This window comes from Rana temporaria, chromosome 1 (genome assembly GCF_905171775.1).
Source record: "Rana temporaria chromosome 1, aRanTem1.1, whole genome shotgun sequence".
Classification (NCBI taxonomy): domain Eukaryota; kingdom Metazoa; phylum Chordata; class Amphibia; order Anura; family Ranidae; genus Rana; species Rana temporaria.
This window is the reverse complement of record NC_053489.1, coordinates 106,092,322-106,105,726: the sequence shown is the minus strand read 5'-3', so window position 1 is coordinate 106,105,726 and position 13,405 is coordinate 106,092,322. Positions and strand designations below refer to the sequence as shown.

General features: G+C 43.1%; 1 protein-coding gene across 1 annotated transcript in view; it reads left to right on the top strand.

The window, feature by feature from the left end:
* Positions 1-13,405, top strand: part of MCCC2 (methylcrotonyl-CoA carboxylase subunit 2) — a 131,763-nt gene that overhangs the window by 50,478 nt on the left and 67,880 nt on the right. Inside the window, exons 9-10 of the mRNA XM_040341466.1 lie at positions 6,148-6,247; positions 8,536-8,631. Coding sequence (XP_040197400.1) covers positions 6,148-6,247; positions 8,536-8,631 — 196 coding nt within the window. The remainder of the gene's footprint in view (positions 1-6,147; positions 6,248-8,535; positions 8,632-13,405) is intronic.

Here is a 13,405-nt window from a genome sequence, read left to right as displayed (position 1 = left end):
TGTCAATCACAGGCAGTGCTTGGGAACGCTCACTCCCGCGGTATCGCCGTCAGGTGAAAATCGGGATTAAGAGGTACGTGCTGACAAAAAAAATAATGTTTTTTAATTGTGATTAATCGTGAGTTAACTATGACATTAATGCGATTAATCGCGATTAGAACTTTTAATCTCTTGACAGCACTAATATATATATTTATTACGTACTAGAGAAGATAATGCACTCTATCTGTTAGTATACAATGTTAATAGAAGTTTATGATGGGCTTTTATGATCATATTGTGACCAGCGTGCATAGAACTTTGAGCTAACCTCGTCTAATTGGGGATTACAGTAGGGAGTATAATAACTAAAATTGCTAGCAACCGGTCATTCTCTGGTATCAGTATCCTGAGTCGCTGACTGTAAAAAAGTATTTGATCAAAGAGTTCTAATGTAGCATGCAGCCTACTGATGTTGGTCTACTGACTCTAAAGCCAGAGGACAAGCATGACAACAAGACCACCATCATTTAAAAAAAATATATAAGTAATTGCAGTCCTTCCCCCTTTTTATTTTTTTTATTTATTGACTGATTTGAATAGATATCTATTGCTCTGGTTAGCAGATATTAAAGTTAGGCTATAGCTCAGCCTTTCTCAACACAGAGGAACCCTTGAAATGACTTTCTGATATCAGGGAACCCCATTAGTGTGATGCTCAGTGGGAAGAATGCTCCTTACACTTGTGGTCATTGGGAAGAATTACCTCTTAGAGACGGCTCAAATGAGCAATGATGTTGGTGGAAACATATCTGAGGCAAAAATTGCTCATTGCTTAAAGCGGAGGTTCACCCAAAAAACAAGTATATAACATTACATTCAGTATACCTCAAAAAAGGAAAAGTATGCAGTTTTTTTTTTGGGGGGGGGGTGTACATACAGTATTTTCTTTCCGGGTACTCGCTTACGCGGGAGTGGGCGTTCCTGTGCAGTGCCGCAATGTCATCTGGGACTTTGCCCATATGATTGACGTGCCTGAGAAAAACTCCCCCCCGGCGGATAAGGTGCGTCACGACTTTCCGAAAGTAGCCAAACCGCGAATCGGCTCTATACGGCGCCTGCGCAGTCAGCTCTACACGGCTCCTAGTTGGTGCGCAGGCACCGTTTAGAGCCGACTCGCGGTTCGGCTACTTTCGGAAAGTCGTGACGCACCTTATCCGCCGGGGGGAGTTTTTCTCAGGCACGTCAATGATATGGGCGAAGTCCCAGATGACATTGCGGCACTGCACAGGAACGCCCACTCCCGCGGGAGCGAGTACACGGGAGGAAAATACAGATAATACTGTATGTACACCCCCCCCCCCCAAAAAAAAAGGCATACTGTACATGTTTGAGGTATACTGAATGTTATGTTTTATATACTTGTTTTTTGGGTGAACCTCCGCTTTAAAGAAACCCAAGCAACCTCCTGGAGGAACCCTAGTTTAGAAACCCTGATAAAGGGAGTATAGAGCGCTGTACATATTAGGCTGTTACAAAGACAGCCTTAGCATTTCTTTAAGCACAGGTTTCTTAAGGTATATTTTTTTTAGTTGCAGCAAATGGCAGTAGATAATCTAGTAGGAGGATGCAAAATAAAACACAAATGGATAATAATAAATGGACAGATATATCTATAGACAGACCTGGGTGATTTCCTCTGGTTATGTTAAGACAGGCACATTTTAACTTCCATATTTCAGGTATCAACCACAGAAATGGTGGATCTGGCATTTTGTTTCAGAAGGTGCAATGTTTTAAAATGATGCTATAATAATTCTTTTTCAAAGGTACATTTCTTATATGCTGGGGCTGTTGACTCACTGTGTTTCTTCTCTAAAGCTCGTAAGTCAGCTGTCGTCACCAGTAAATTCAATTATAAATTTCCCCAGAGCAATATTATTATCCATCATGCAGTGCTCTGTGACGGAATCACTGAGGAAATGGCTAGTTACTCAGAATTAATGTGTAAGGCAAAAAAAAACAGAGCACAGACGGTATTTTTCTGTCACTGGTCAAAGTTAAATCATTCAGTGCATTTAGTAAAGCACTGTGTAAACTGTTGGTGCTATATAAATCCTGCATAATGATTATTATGATTGAAGCAGTGTATGTGAAGACCACATTGCTGTTATGGCAGAAATATCCTTTTATAATGTAATGTTTAAGAGCCCGTAAAATAAAGAAATTAACAGAAGCTCCAAAAACAGAAAATGAAATTATTTCATAAAACTATAAAAAAGTGGACTCCTCTTTATCTAAAAAATTATGTATAGCCAAAAACGTTTTATTTAGTGTTAGATCGAGTAGGGAAGTAATAACCCCCTGTCAGGTTGTTCTTTTGCTGCTCCTTGCTGGGGAGATTTTCCCTTCCTTACTTGTTCTAGAGACACTACAGGAAAAAAAAAATCCCAACCAAAGTCAAACACATACAATTGTCACTGTAACAGGTGTTCTTGTTGGACAATTTCCTCTCATCTCCTGGTTTAGTGACAACTCCTAAAGTGTTGTATTTACCATTACGTTCTGTCTTTTTTTTTTTTTATACTAAAGGTTTTTATTAAAAATATAAAAATGTTTCCAGCATGGATACAGATAGGGCAGTCTGTGAATACAACCAAAAAAAAAAAGTGCATATTCGAGCCGACATGCAACAAGATAGCTAAGGTGTATCGATTATCATGCACAAAATCAAACATATACCCGAAATCCATGATAGAGAACAATCATGTATACTTTAAGAGCAACATTAAACAAATGAAGCAAAAAGAAAAAGAACAACAAAAGGAACATAAAAAAAAATAAGTCTCAGGTCATTCAGTTAAACGTAGCAGAAACCAGGGATTCCATTTAGCATCATAAATTGGAATAGTATCTCAAAGTGTATGGTGAATTTTTTCAGTTAACATTATTTGGTCTACCCTCGCCAAAACCTGCGCGAGGGGGACCGTGCTAGACTTCCAGTGAAGAGCAACTGTCCAATGAACAGCTATACAAATAGTGTGAAACGGCTTCATAAGGGGTTTAGGAATATCGGGAATTCTCTCAAATAGCAGACAGTGAGTGTGTGTCAGAGCCATGCGCCTCCCCGCCAACCTATCCATCAACTCCAGAATCTCTCTCCAAGTGGGCTGCAGCCTCTCACATTCCCAAAACAGGTGCAGAAAAGAACCCTGAAGGGGGCAGCCCGAAAGCATAAGGAAGAACTCTGTGGGAAAATTCTGCTCAATCTTCGAGGAGTAAGATACCAACGGGTGAATCATTTAATAGCAGTTTCCCTAATAGAAAGGGAAATGCTACTTTTCCTCAGGTTTTGTTAGTCTCCCAGTCTCTATATTCATAATCAAGGCCCAACTCTTAATCCCATTGCATCATGTGTTTCAGAATTGAGCCACTCCCATCCCCCTCCATAGACATATACAGCTCCGAGATCAAGCCCCTCTGCCTGGGGGAGGCGCTACAAAGGGTCTCAAAGAGTGTTAGAAGTGAGCAATAAGAGGGAGGTACCGTAGTTAAGGCTAAAAAGGTGACCAAAATCTCCTGAGAGTTTCACCCATTACTTTCTGTCTTAGTGACAGTGGTCATTAGCAGTGGCATAGTGTGGGTTGTCAGCACCTGGGGCAGGGCAAGTAATTTGCGCCCCCTAACCCATGGACCTTTAGCACTCCCCGAGTCTTTTCCAGTAGTATAGTATTAAGCCCCTTACCTAAGCATATGTATTGTATTTTAAGAAAATGCTGATTATAGTAATACTAGTATACGCAAATTTATTTTCAAACACATTGAGAGTAGTGCACATAGTAGCTACCTACAATGTTAGCCATAAGAGACGGTGGGTGTGTCCCCCAGGAGGTGCTGGAAGATGGTGGCAGGAGAAATGAGAGACTCACCGAGTAGAAGTCCATTGGGCCTGGCACACATCAGGTGGTGGCAGGAAATGGAGTACTGGATGGGGAACAGTAAAGGCCATATGGTGATGATTGCAAGCTGAGTCCACAAATTTTTAGGTTAACAGTTGCAGCACTAGAAGTGATGCAAGGTTAGTGGTGAGGCACTGGAGTGGCTAGGGGTGAGGTTCTTTGACTCCAAAACCTGCATGACGGAATGTTGGCAGGGAACACCAATACAGGAGATTCTGGCTCTACTTTCAGTTTCTGCTTTACACTTCTGGCTCTGCCACTGTCATTTATTACTGCTGGAGGCAGAGAAGGCTAAGATCCTCCTAAACCCCCTAGATAAAGTTGCCTATCTCTAAGTAGATGCAGCAAAGTTATTTGTGTGGCAGGATCAGGAAGAGAAGTAGAAGAGCAAGATACAGCTACAGTGGTTGGAGAGGGAGCAGGGTCAGTCGGCAGTACTGTCGACTCGGCTAACTGGGCCCTTCATCGAGTTGGGTGGTAGATCTTCATATTGTTACTCATGCACTGTGGACCCAGCTTATTAACTCCTTGGTGACGACAGTATGCAAATATGCGGCCTCTCGGCGGGTGGGCCTTAATGTTGAGAGGCCACATATTTGTGTACCAGAATGTAAACACAGCTGTGATGAGAACGCGTGCCCTGCATGCTCCCGGCACAGTTACTGGTGTCTTATGGAAAGCTTTTCGAGCATGTGACTGCTGTGACAACCTATCACGATAGCCACATGATCATAAACCCTGCCCTGCCTCTGCCATTTGAAACCTGGGAGGGGCCAGCGCAAAAGTGTTAACATTCCTGCCTGTTTTTAAAGTGCTAAGCACAGATGTTTCAGATATCATTATTTTGTCAGAAACCAAGTTTTTAAAGAATGCCAAGGTGGCAGAGGATCTGTGACCAGTTGCTGTGTAAATTATTCCTTGTTCTGCCCATCACTTCTGGTCTATGCCTTCAGCCTGTGCCAAGCAGTTCATCATTAACCACCTCTTCCACCTGAATGGGCTCACACTTACAGTAAGTGCTAGAAGGTGGCACCTCCCTTTATGCATGCCAGTGGTCCCCCTCTTCAACATGGCCTGTGGAGGGCTGACTGCAGACACTGACCTAGTCAATGGGTGATGGGAGTCAGCGGGTCATAGGAGTTGGTGAGTGATGGAAATGCTGCTTACCTGGTATATCTCAATAGGCTGCAGGCTGCCTACTGAACAACCTGCCTCACCAATCTTATAATGAACTGCTGGGAATGTCATAAGAGTATCAGGTTGGTGGCAAGAAATATATTAGAAAACATCCAACTGTCTCCACACCCTTCACATCTTCTTTATGGAGAGGAATGGTGTTTTCTTCCTGATGGCATCTAGAAGTTCAAAGTACCGGTAGTTCTTTAGAACGTATGTCTAGGTGCGTATCATATTTCCATGACCATAAATGCAGTCACCCATGTCTAGGAGCACCTACCTCCCAGTGCCCCCTAGCAAACGAGAGGTATGGTCCATCAGTAAACAACCCTAACCTCATGACATGGAAAGCTGATGACACAGTTCTGCTTGTTTACTAGTTTCCTGAGTCCATGTGAGCCACATGCAGAACCTAGTAAAAACAAGCAGTCTGCAGAACTGTAGGAATGGGAGGAGGACAAGCTACCAGCCAGCAGCCACTGAAGTAAGAGTGTGGATCCCTAGGATTCAATGTACCAGTCCCTGCTGAGCCTGCTCATCTCCAGTCAGCCTGGCCCTGGCATGGCAGTGCACCGTCACCACTCACCTGGGCTCTTCTTGTCTCCCTTGGAGGCGATCTAGAGCCTGTGGCCTAGCCAGCGGTGAGCCCGGACAGAGAGACATGAGCAAGTGGTTGCGCCGACCGCGGTCACACGGCGAAGCCATCTATGTGTGGCGCTGCACCCATACATGACCCAGTTCAGCCAATCACAGAGGGCACCCATCGCTGAGCCTGGACAGCCGGGGAGGATCAGGTAGGATCACGGATAGTGGTGGGGCTCACACAGTGGCACAGGACGGCGGGAGTCGGGACTTTTCTGTGCCGCTCTAGATATTGCCCCCGGGGCTACAGCCCTCTCTTCCCACGCTGGGCCACTTACAAAATCCTTATTGTGTAACTGAGGTTGGATATTACTGTACTTTTTTTTTTTTGCTCTACAAAAAAAGGTCATATTGAAGAATGGTCATAATTTTTGATTTACCTTTTCTGCAGAAAATCTGGTGTCACCGATCATTACGCTTTAGATGACAGCCATGCCCTTCATCTTGCTCGGAAAGCAGTGCGAGCCTTAAATTATAAAAAGAAGCTAGATGTAAGTAGCAACTTATTCTTGTGTGATGTGGATGTCTAAAGCATGATGAGTAAATATGTGTTTATTCTACTAATAGAGTTATGATGGTCATAAGATGTGTAAAAATTACAAATCATGTGACCAATTAAACTAGGCTTTTTAACAAACCTTCACATCTCCACTCATGTTCTTGGACAATCATTATCTCCCTTGACACATTTCATGACACCATGCTGTTGCTCTTATTTTTATATATATACATATTTTGAATCCGAACTCCTGGGATATTGATCTGGTAGCAGAGGGGGATGGGTGTATACAGAGGGGGTTGTTAATCATTTTCAGCTGCTTTGCTGTTAATTGAAATTAACAACAAGTGCACTAGATGGGCAACAATGAGACGACCTCCAAAACAGGAATGGTTTTTCAGGTGGAGGTGTCTGGCATTTTTTTATATTCACTACTCATCTTTTCTAACAGTTTTTCACTAGTTTTGCATTTGGCTAGGGTCAGTGTCAGTACTGGTAGCACAAGGCGATACTTGGACCCTATAAAGGTTGCACATGCAGTCTAAGTCCTCCAGGATGGCACATCAATACGTGTCTTTGCCAGAAGGTTTGCTGTGTCTCCCAGCACAGTCTCAAGAGCACGGAGGAGATTCCAGGAGACAGGCAGTTACTCTAGGAGAGCTGGACAGAGCCATAGAAGGTCCTTAACCCATCAGCAGGACCGGTATCTGCTCCTTTGTGCAAGGAGGAACAGGATGAGCACTGCCAGAGCCATACAAAATGATCTCCAGCAGGCCACTGGTGTGAATGTCTCTGACCAAACAATCAGAAACAGACTTCATGAGGGTGGCCTGAGGGCCCAACATCCTCTAGTGTGCTCTGTGCTCACTACCGGACACTGTGGAGCTCAATTGACATTTTTCATTGAACACCAGAATTGGCAGGTCCGCCACTGGTGCCCCGTGCTTTTCACAGATGAGAGCAGGTTCACCCTGAGCATATGTGACAGACGTGAAGGGGTCTGGAGAAGCCACTGAGAACTTTATGCGGCCTGTAACATTGTTCAGCATGACCGGTTTGGTGGTCTGGGGAGGCATATGCATGGAGGGACGCACAGACCTCTTCAGGCTACACAATGGCATCCTGATTGCCATTAGGTATCGGGATGAAATCCTTGGACCCATTGTCTGACCCTACGCTGGTGCAGTGGGTCCTGGGTTCCTCCTGGTGCATGACAATACCCGGCCTCGTGTGGCGAGAGCATGCAGCCAGTTCCTGGAGGATGAAGAAATTGGGACATTATGTTTCGGTCCATCCGGTGCCACCAGGTTGCACCTCAGTCTGTTCAGGAGCTCAGTGATGCTCTGGTCCAGATCTGGGAGGAAATACCCCAGGACACCTTCCGTCGTCTCATTGGGAGCATGCCCTGATGTTGTCAGGCATGCATACAAGAACTTGGGGGCCATACAAACTACTGAGGACCATTTTGAGTTGTTACAATGAAATTAAAGCAAAATGGACTAGCTTGCTGCATCATTTTTTCACTTTGATTTTTGGGGTGTCATTGAATTCAACCCTCTGTAGGTGGATACTTTTCATTTCCATCAAATGATGTGTCATCCTTTCATTCCTAACACATTACCCAGTCCATATCAGTATAGATATCCTGCATGAGATTTTTGCCCGTTGAGATCTGATATGTTTTCAAAGTGTTCCTTAACCTTTTTGAGCAGTGTATATATCTCTATGTATGTATGTATGCATGTATTTGTAGATATACACACACACACACACATATATATGTATGTATATGTGTATATATATATATATATATATATATATATATATATATATATATATATATATAATATATTGGTGTCTTTTTTCACCACTTATTTGAACTGAAGAGCCACTTGGATAGATTGTCTTCAACCATTTAATACAAGGTCCATTTAATGTAACTTCAACAACTATCTATCTATACCATGACCTAGACCTTAACCTTCACAGACAATTTATACAAAGCATTTTCCAATGTGTAGGATAATGTGATGGGATCTCTGGTAAACCGAGTTCAGTTATTTTTCTGTGCCATGTTATATAGGTGGAGAGCCATGCCTGGTCATATCCACAGGATGGGGAGATCTTGTAATTTTTCTATCAAGTTAACCCAGTTATGAGAAGCTATATCATTGAGTCAGTTGAAAAGCAGGCTTATGTCCTCATAAGGCTTTTCCTAGAATGTGATGATGTAATACATACATGTTACTAGGTAATACTTAAAATGTCACCTTTTTTTAGGTTACTGTAGAAAATCCTGAAGACCCCCTCTTCCCGGCAGATGAACTGTATGGAATTGTTGGCGACAATTTAAAGAAGAATTTCGATGTCAGAGAGGTATAGCTTTTAAGAGTATAAAAAAAAAAAAATGCACCCGTATACAAACCAAGAACACCACTCAGTAACGGCTTCAAGGTTTTTTTTTCTGGTACAATATTTTTATTAGTATTAGGGCAAATAGGAAAAGTTGAAAAAAGGAAGTAGAAAAGGGCAAATAGGAAAAGTTCAAAAAAGGAAGTAGAAAAGGAGAGTTGGTTCCCACAGGATGTGGAATGGATGACTTTAGGTGGGAAGACCCAAGCTGGTTGGATGCAGGGTTGGAAGAGCATAGGACCACCACGGGGGCCACACCTTAAGAGATTTAGCGTGGGAGTCGTGGAGGATACTGGTTATCTTCTCATTGATCATGAGCGTTGTCAGGATGCTCTTCACTTCTGCAAACGAGACAGCAGGTTATTTCCAAGCCCTTGCAATCACGCGCTGGGCACCAACGAATACATGAGTGCCCAATTTCTGTTGGTAGGAAAACAGACCTGGGACCAGACAATGAAGCGGTGCTAATTTGGCATCCTTGTGGATAGGTATATGAAAAAGAGTATATAAAAGTCCGAAGACCCTCGACCAAAATCCCACCAGGCAGGGGCAGGACCACCAAATATGGATTTTGTGCCGCAACCCCAGAAACATCTGTCACTGTACGATGGGTTCGACTTGGCAATATGGGCCGGGACCTAAAAAATGTTGCTAGAACATTGCTTATAATTCTCAAACATTATATGTTTTCTGAAAGCAGAGCACCTTGAAGAATAAAATGGTGGTGGTTGGAATTAGTTTTTTTTTTATGTTGCATGATATTTGCACAGCCGTTTATCAAATGCAGATCTTTAGGAAAAATTACACTTAAATGCATTACAGTGCACACTCGCACCATTTTTTGGCAAAATTTCAAAAAATAATGTTGCGCCAAGTAGATACCAAACATGTCAAGATTTAAAATTTCACATGGCCTTGAAGCCGCGACAAACTACTGTACCTAAAAATCTCCATAGGTGACACATTGCAACATTTACAGGACACCAGTTTAGAGTTAAAAGTAAGCTCTGGTGCTATAATTATTGCTCTCACTCTGACATTTGCAGCAATACCTTACATGTGTGATGCTATGCACGTTTGTATTTGCGAAGGGGCTAACTATTTTTTATTTATTTAAATGTATTTTTTTTTACACCTTTATTTTATTCAGCTTTATTGCTATGACAAGGGATTAATAACGTCCCTTGTTGTAACAAGGGGTCTATTAAAGCACTGATACTTCCTCTGCCCTCCAAGGCAACCAGTTACACCGCCTGTTTCAAAGGTCCCCATAGACCTAAAATGATCATTGCCAAAGCCAGACAATGTCATCCCCCCCCTCCACAGCCCCTCTGATTCCCTGAGGCCCACCTTGATCCAGCAATACTGCATGAGAGTCTCGGCTGTCTGGGACTCTCCCTCCTCACTGGCTGAGATAGCAGCTGGCACCATTGGCTCCCATTGCTGCCAATCAAAGTCAGTGAGCCAATGAGGGGAGAGAGGGGGCGGGGCTGAGCCACAGCTCCTTGTCTGAATGGACATGCAGAACTTTTGGCTCCAGTGCCCTCATAGCAAGCTAATTGCTGTGGGGTCACTCTGCAGGAGGGAGGGGCCAGGAGTGTCGGCAAGGGACCTAAGGGGAGGATTTGGGCTGCTCTGTGCAAAACTACTGCACAGCGCAGGTGAGTATAACAGGTTTTGTTATTTTTAAACAAAAAAAAAAACTTTATCACTTTAAGGTTGATTTTTTATAGGTACAGTGGATAAAAAGGCTACATACCCCTGGTAAAATGTCAGGTTTCTGTGATGTAAAAAAAAAAAAAAAAGATAAATCATTTCAGAACGTTTCCCACCTTTTAATGTGACCTATAAACTGTACCACTCGGTTGAACAACTAACTGAAATCTTTTAGGTGGTTTAGGTGGAGGGAAAAAATAAAAAAATAATATGGTTGCATAAGTGTGCACACCCTTAAACTAATGCTTTGTTGAAGCACCTTTTGATTTTATTAAAGCACTCGGTGTTTTTGGGTAGGAGTCTATTAGCATGGCACATCTCCTGTGCAAAGCCCTCTTCAGATCACCCCACAGATTTTCAATGGGATTCAGGTCTGGGCTCTGGCTTGTCCATTCCAAAACTTTAATCTTCTTCTGGTGAAGCCATTCCTCTGTTGATTTGGATGTATGCTTTGGGTCGTTGTCGTGCTGAAAGATGAAGTTCCTCTTCATGTTCAGCTTTCTAGCAGAAGCCTTCTCTTAGCAGCCTCCATGACCAGTTTTCTTCCAGTCTTTTAATCAATTTTGGAGGAACGTCCAGTTCTTGGTAATGTCACTCTTGTGCCATATTTTCTCAACTTGATGATGACTGTCTTCACTGTGTTCCATGGTATATCGATGCCTTGGAAATTATTTTGTACCCTTCTCCTGACTGATACCTTTTAACAATGACATCCCTCTGATGCTTTGGAAGCTCTCTGCGGACCATGGCTTTTACAGTAGGATGCGACTAAGAAAATGTCAGGAAAGACCTACTAGAACAGCTGAACTTTATTTGGGGTTAATCAGAGACACTATTTACCATGAGTTTGAATGTGATTGCTTAATTCTGAACACAGCTACATCCCCAGTTATAAGCGAGTGTGCACACTTATGCAGCCATTTAGCGCTGTTTAAGCGGTGCTTTTCTGCTGCTAGTGGGGCATTTTTAACGCCCAAAGCCCTTTTCAGACGCTTCGGAAGCGCTGCCGATTCATTTCAATGGGCAGGGCATTTTGGAAGCGATGTATACACCGCTCCCAAACCGCTACCCAAAGATGCTGCTTGCAGGACTTTTTCTAACGTCCGGCAAGCGCACCACCCCAGCACTCAGGCTTTCACATTCGGGCAACATGAGAGGCAGTTTTCAGGCACTTTACAGGTGCTATTTCTAGCGCTAAAACACCTGAAAACTGCCTCAGTGTGAAGGGGGTTTAAAGGTGTAAAAAGTTCTGAATTTATTTAACTTTGTCTCAACCTGACAATTTAACAGGGGTGTGTAGGCTTATAATATATACACTGTATTCCTGATTGATTGCATTCTATCTATCCATCCACATGCACACTTGGATGATGGGATTCAATCTGTGTCTAATTGGAGGAGTCAAAAAAATGGTTATAGTAGACATACCACTTGGCACACCTACTTTCATCAGGTTCACTGACATGGCCTATCTAAATATCTACACAAGACCATGTAAAGGTCTGCCAGGAGGGAAAACATTTTTTTCTTGTAGTTAATATGGTCAATCAGCTTTTTAATATTACCACCTTGACTTGACCGGTTATTATATCACAAAAATGTTATGTTTAAAGGGGTTGAAAAGCTTTGTGTTTTTTTACCTTAATGCATCCTATGAATTAAGGTGAAAAAATACCTTGCACTCTCTGGCCCCCCTGAGCCCAGAATCTCCGTGGGCGCGATCCCGCGTTGTTCTCTTGATCTCTGAACGGCTCCTCATTGGATAGATTGATAGCATTGGTACCATTGGTACCATTGGTTCCCGCTGCTGTCAATCAAATCCAGTGACGCAGCTGCCAGGGGGCGGGCCGAGTTATACACTCGGCGGCTATGCACGGCGAATGTGTAATATGGGAGCGCGCCTGCAAGGTAACCCCCTCAGGAGAGAGCTTCCCAGAGGGGGTTAGCTCTTGCATGGAGAAGCCAAGACAGCCGCCATGGGATCCCTGAAGAGGAGGATCCGGGCCACAAAACGAACTGCACAGTGGAGGTAAGTATGACATGTTTGTCATTTAAAAAAAAAAAAATTAACCTTTTAGTGTCCCTTTTTAATTGACATGAATGTGTACCATCTGTACCTGACAAACCTACATATCAAATACCAAAACAGAAATGTATACACCTTATGCATCACAAACTGTGCAATTTAAAATCCTCCTAACTAGGTGTGGAGATATCCTGTTGTTGGCTGCGTTTCCATCAATACAAGGCTAGTAGGAACATAATTGAAGTAAAGCTGAACTGTACCCTGACATGGCATGGCATCATTCAGCATTAATCAGAAGCACTGCATGCCTCTCCAACATGAAGATTTTTCCCCACGTACTTGTGCTGCAAGATTTATACACATCGTATCTGATCATATTGTCTGCCCCATAGTGGACCTCTGTAGAAGTCATTCTATATTTGATTCCCAGATTGTCTGTTGTGTAATTGCCAGGATGGCCTAAAGGTGACAATTTCCATTAGTGTCCCCGAACTGTTAATTTTGTTTCTTAGCTCCTGCTGATGCTGAAAGATGTGCTCTTTTAGATTGAGCAGGCATCTTTCTTTGCATAGCCATGATTTGGTTTAGTAGAATGACAGCTTTTTTTCCCCACCATGTATTCAGAGCCACCCTTCTTAAAGTGACCTTATCGCTACAGGGTCAAAGCCTAAAGTAGAAATACGTGTGGAAAAGGAGGCAATATACTTCCCTTTCCAGAGGATTGTGTCATGAAACACTACTGCGATGCTGCTTGCCAGCTGCCACAACTATTCAACATTTCCTGCTACCCCCAGGAACACAGTGGTTCCTTTTGCCAGCTGACATGTCCGTACAGGGCATACAAAGTGGCCAGGGAGCAGCGTCCCTGGCATTTCAGACAAAGGCCACCAGAAATGCAAGTATATGCATAAGTATATATTGTCTCTATTTGTTTCACCCTGTAGGGACCGTGGATTTTTAAAAGTACATTTTAGCCAAAATAAAATCTAAAACTGA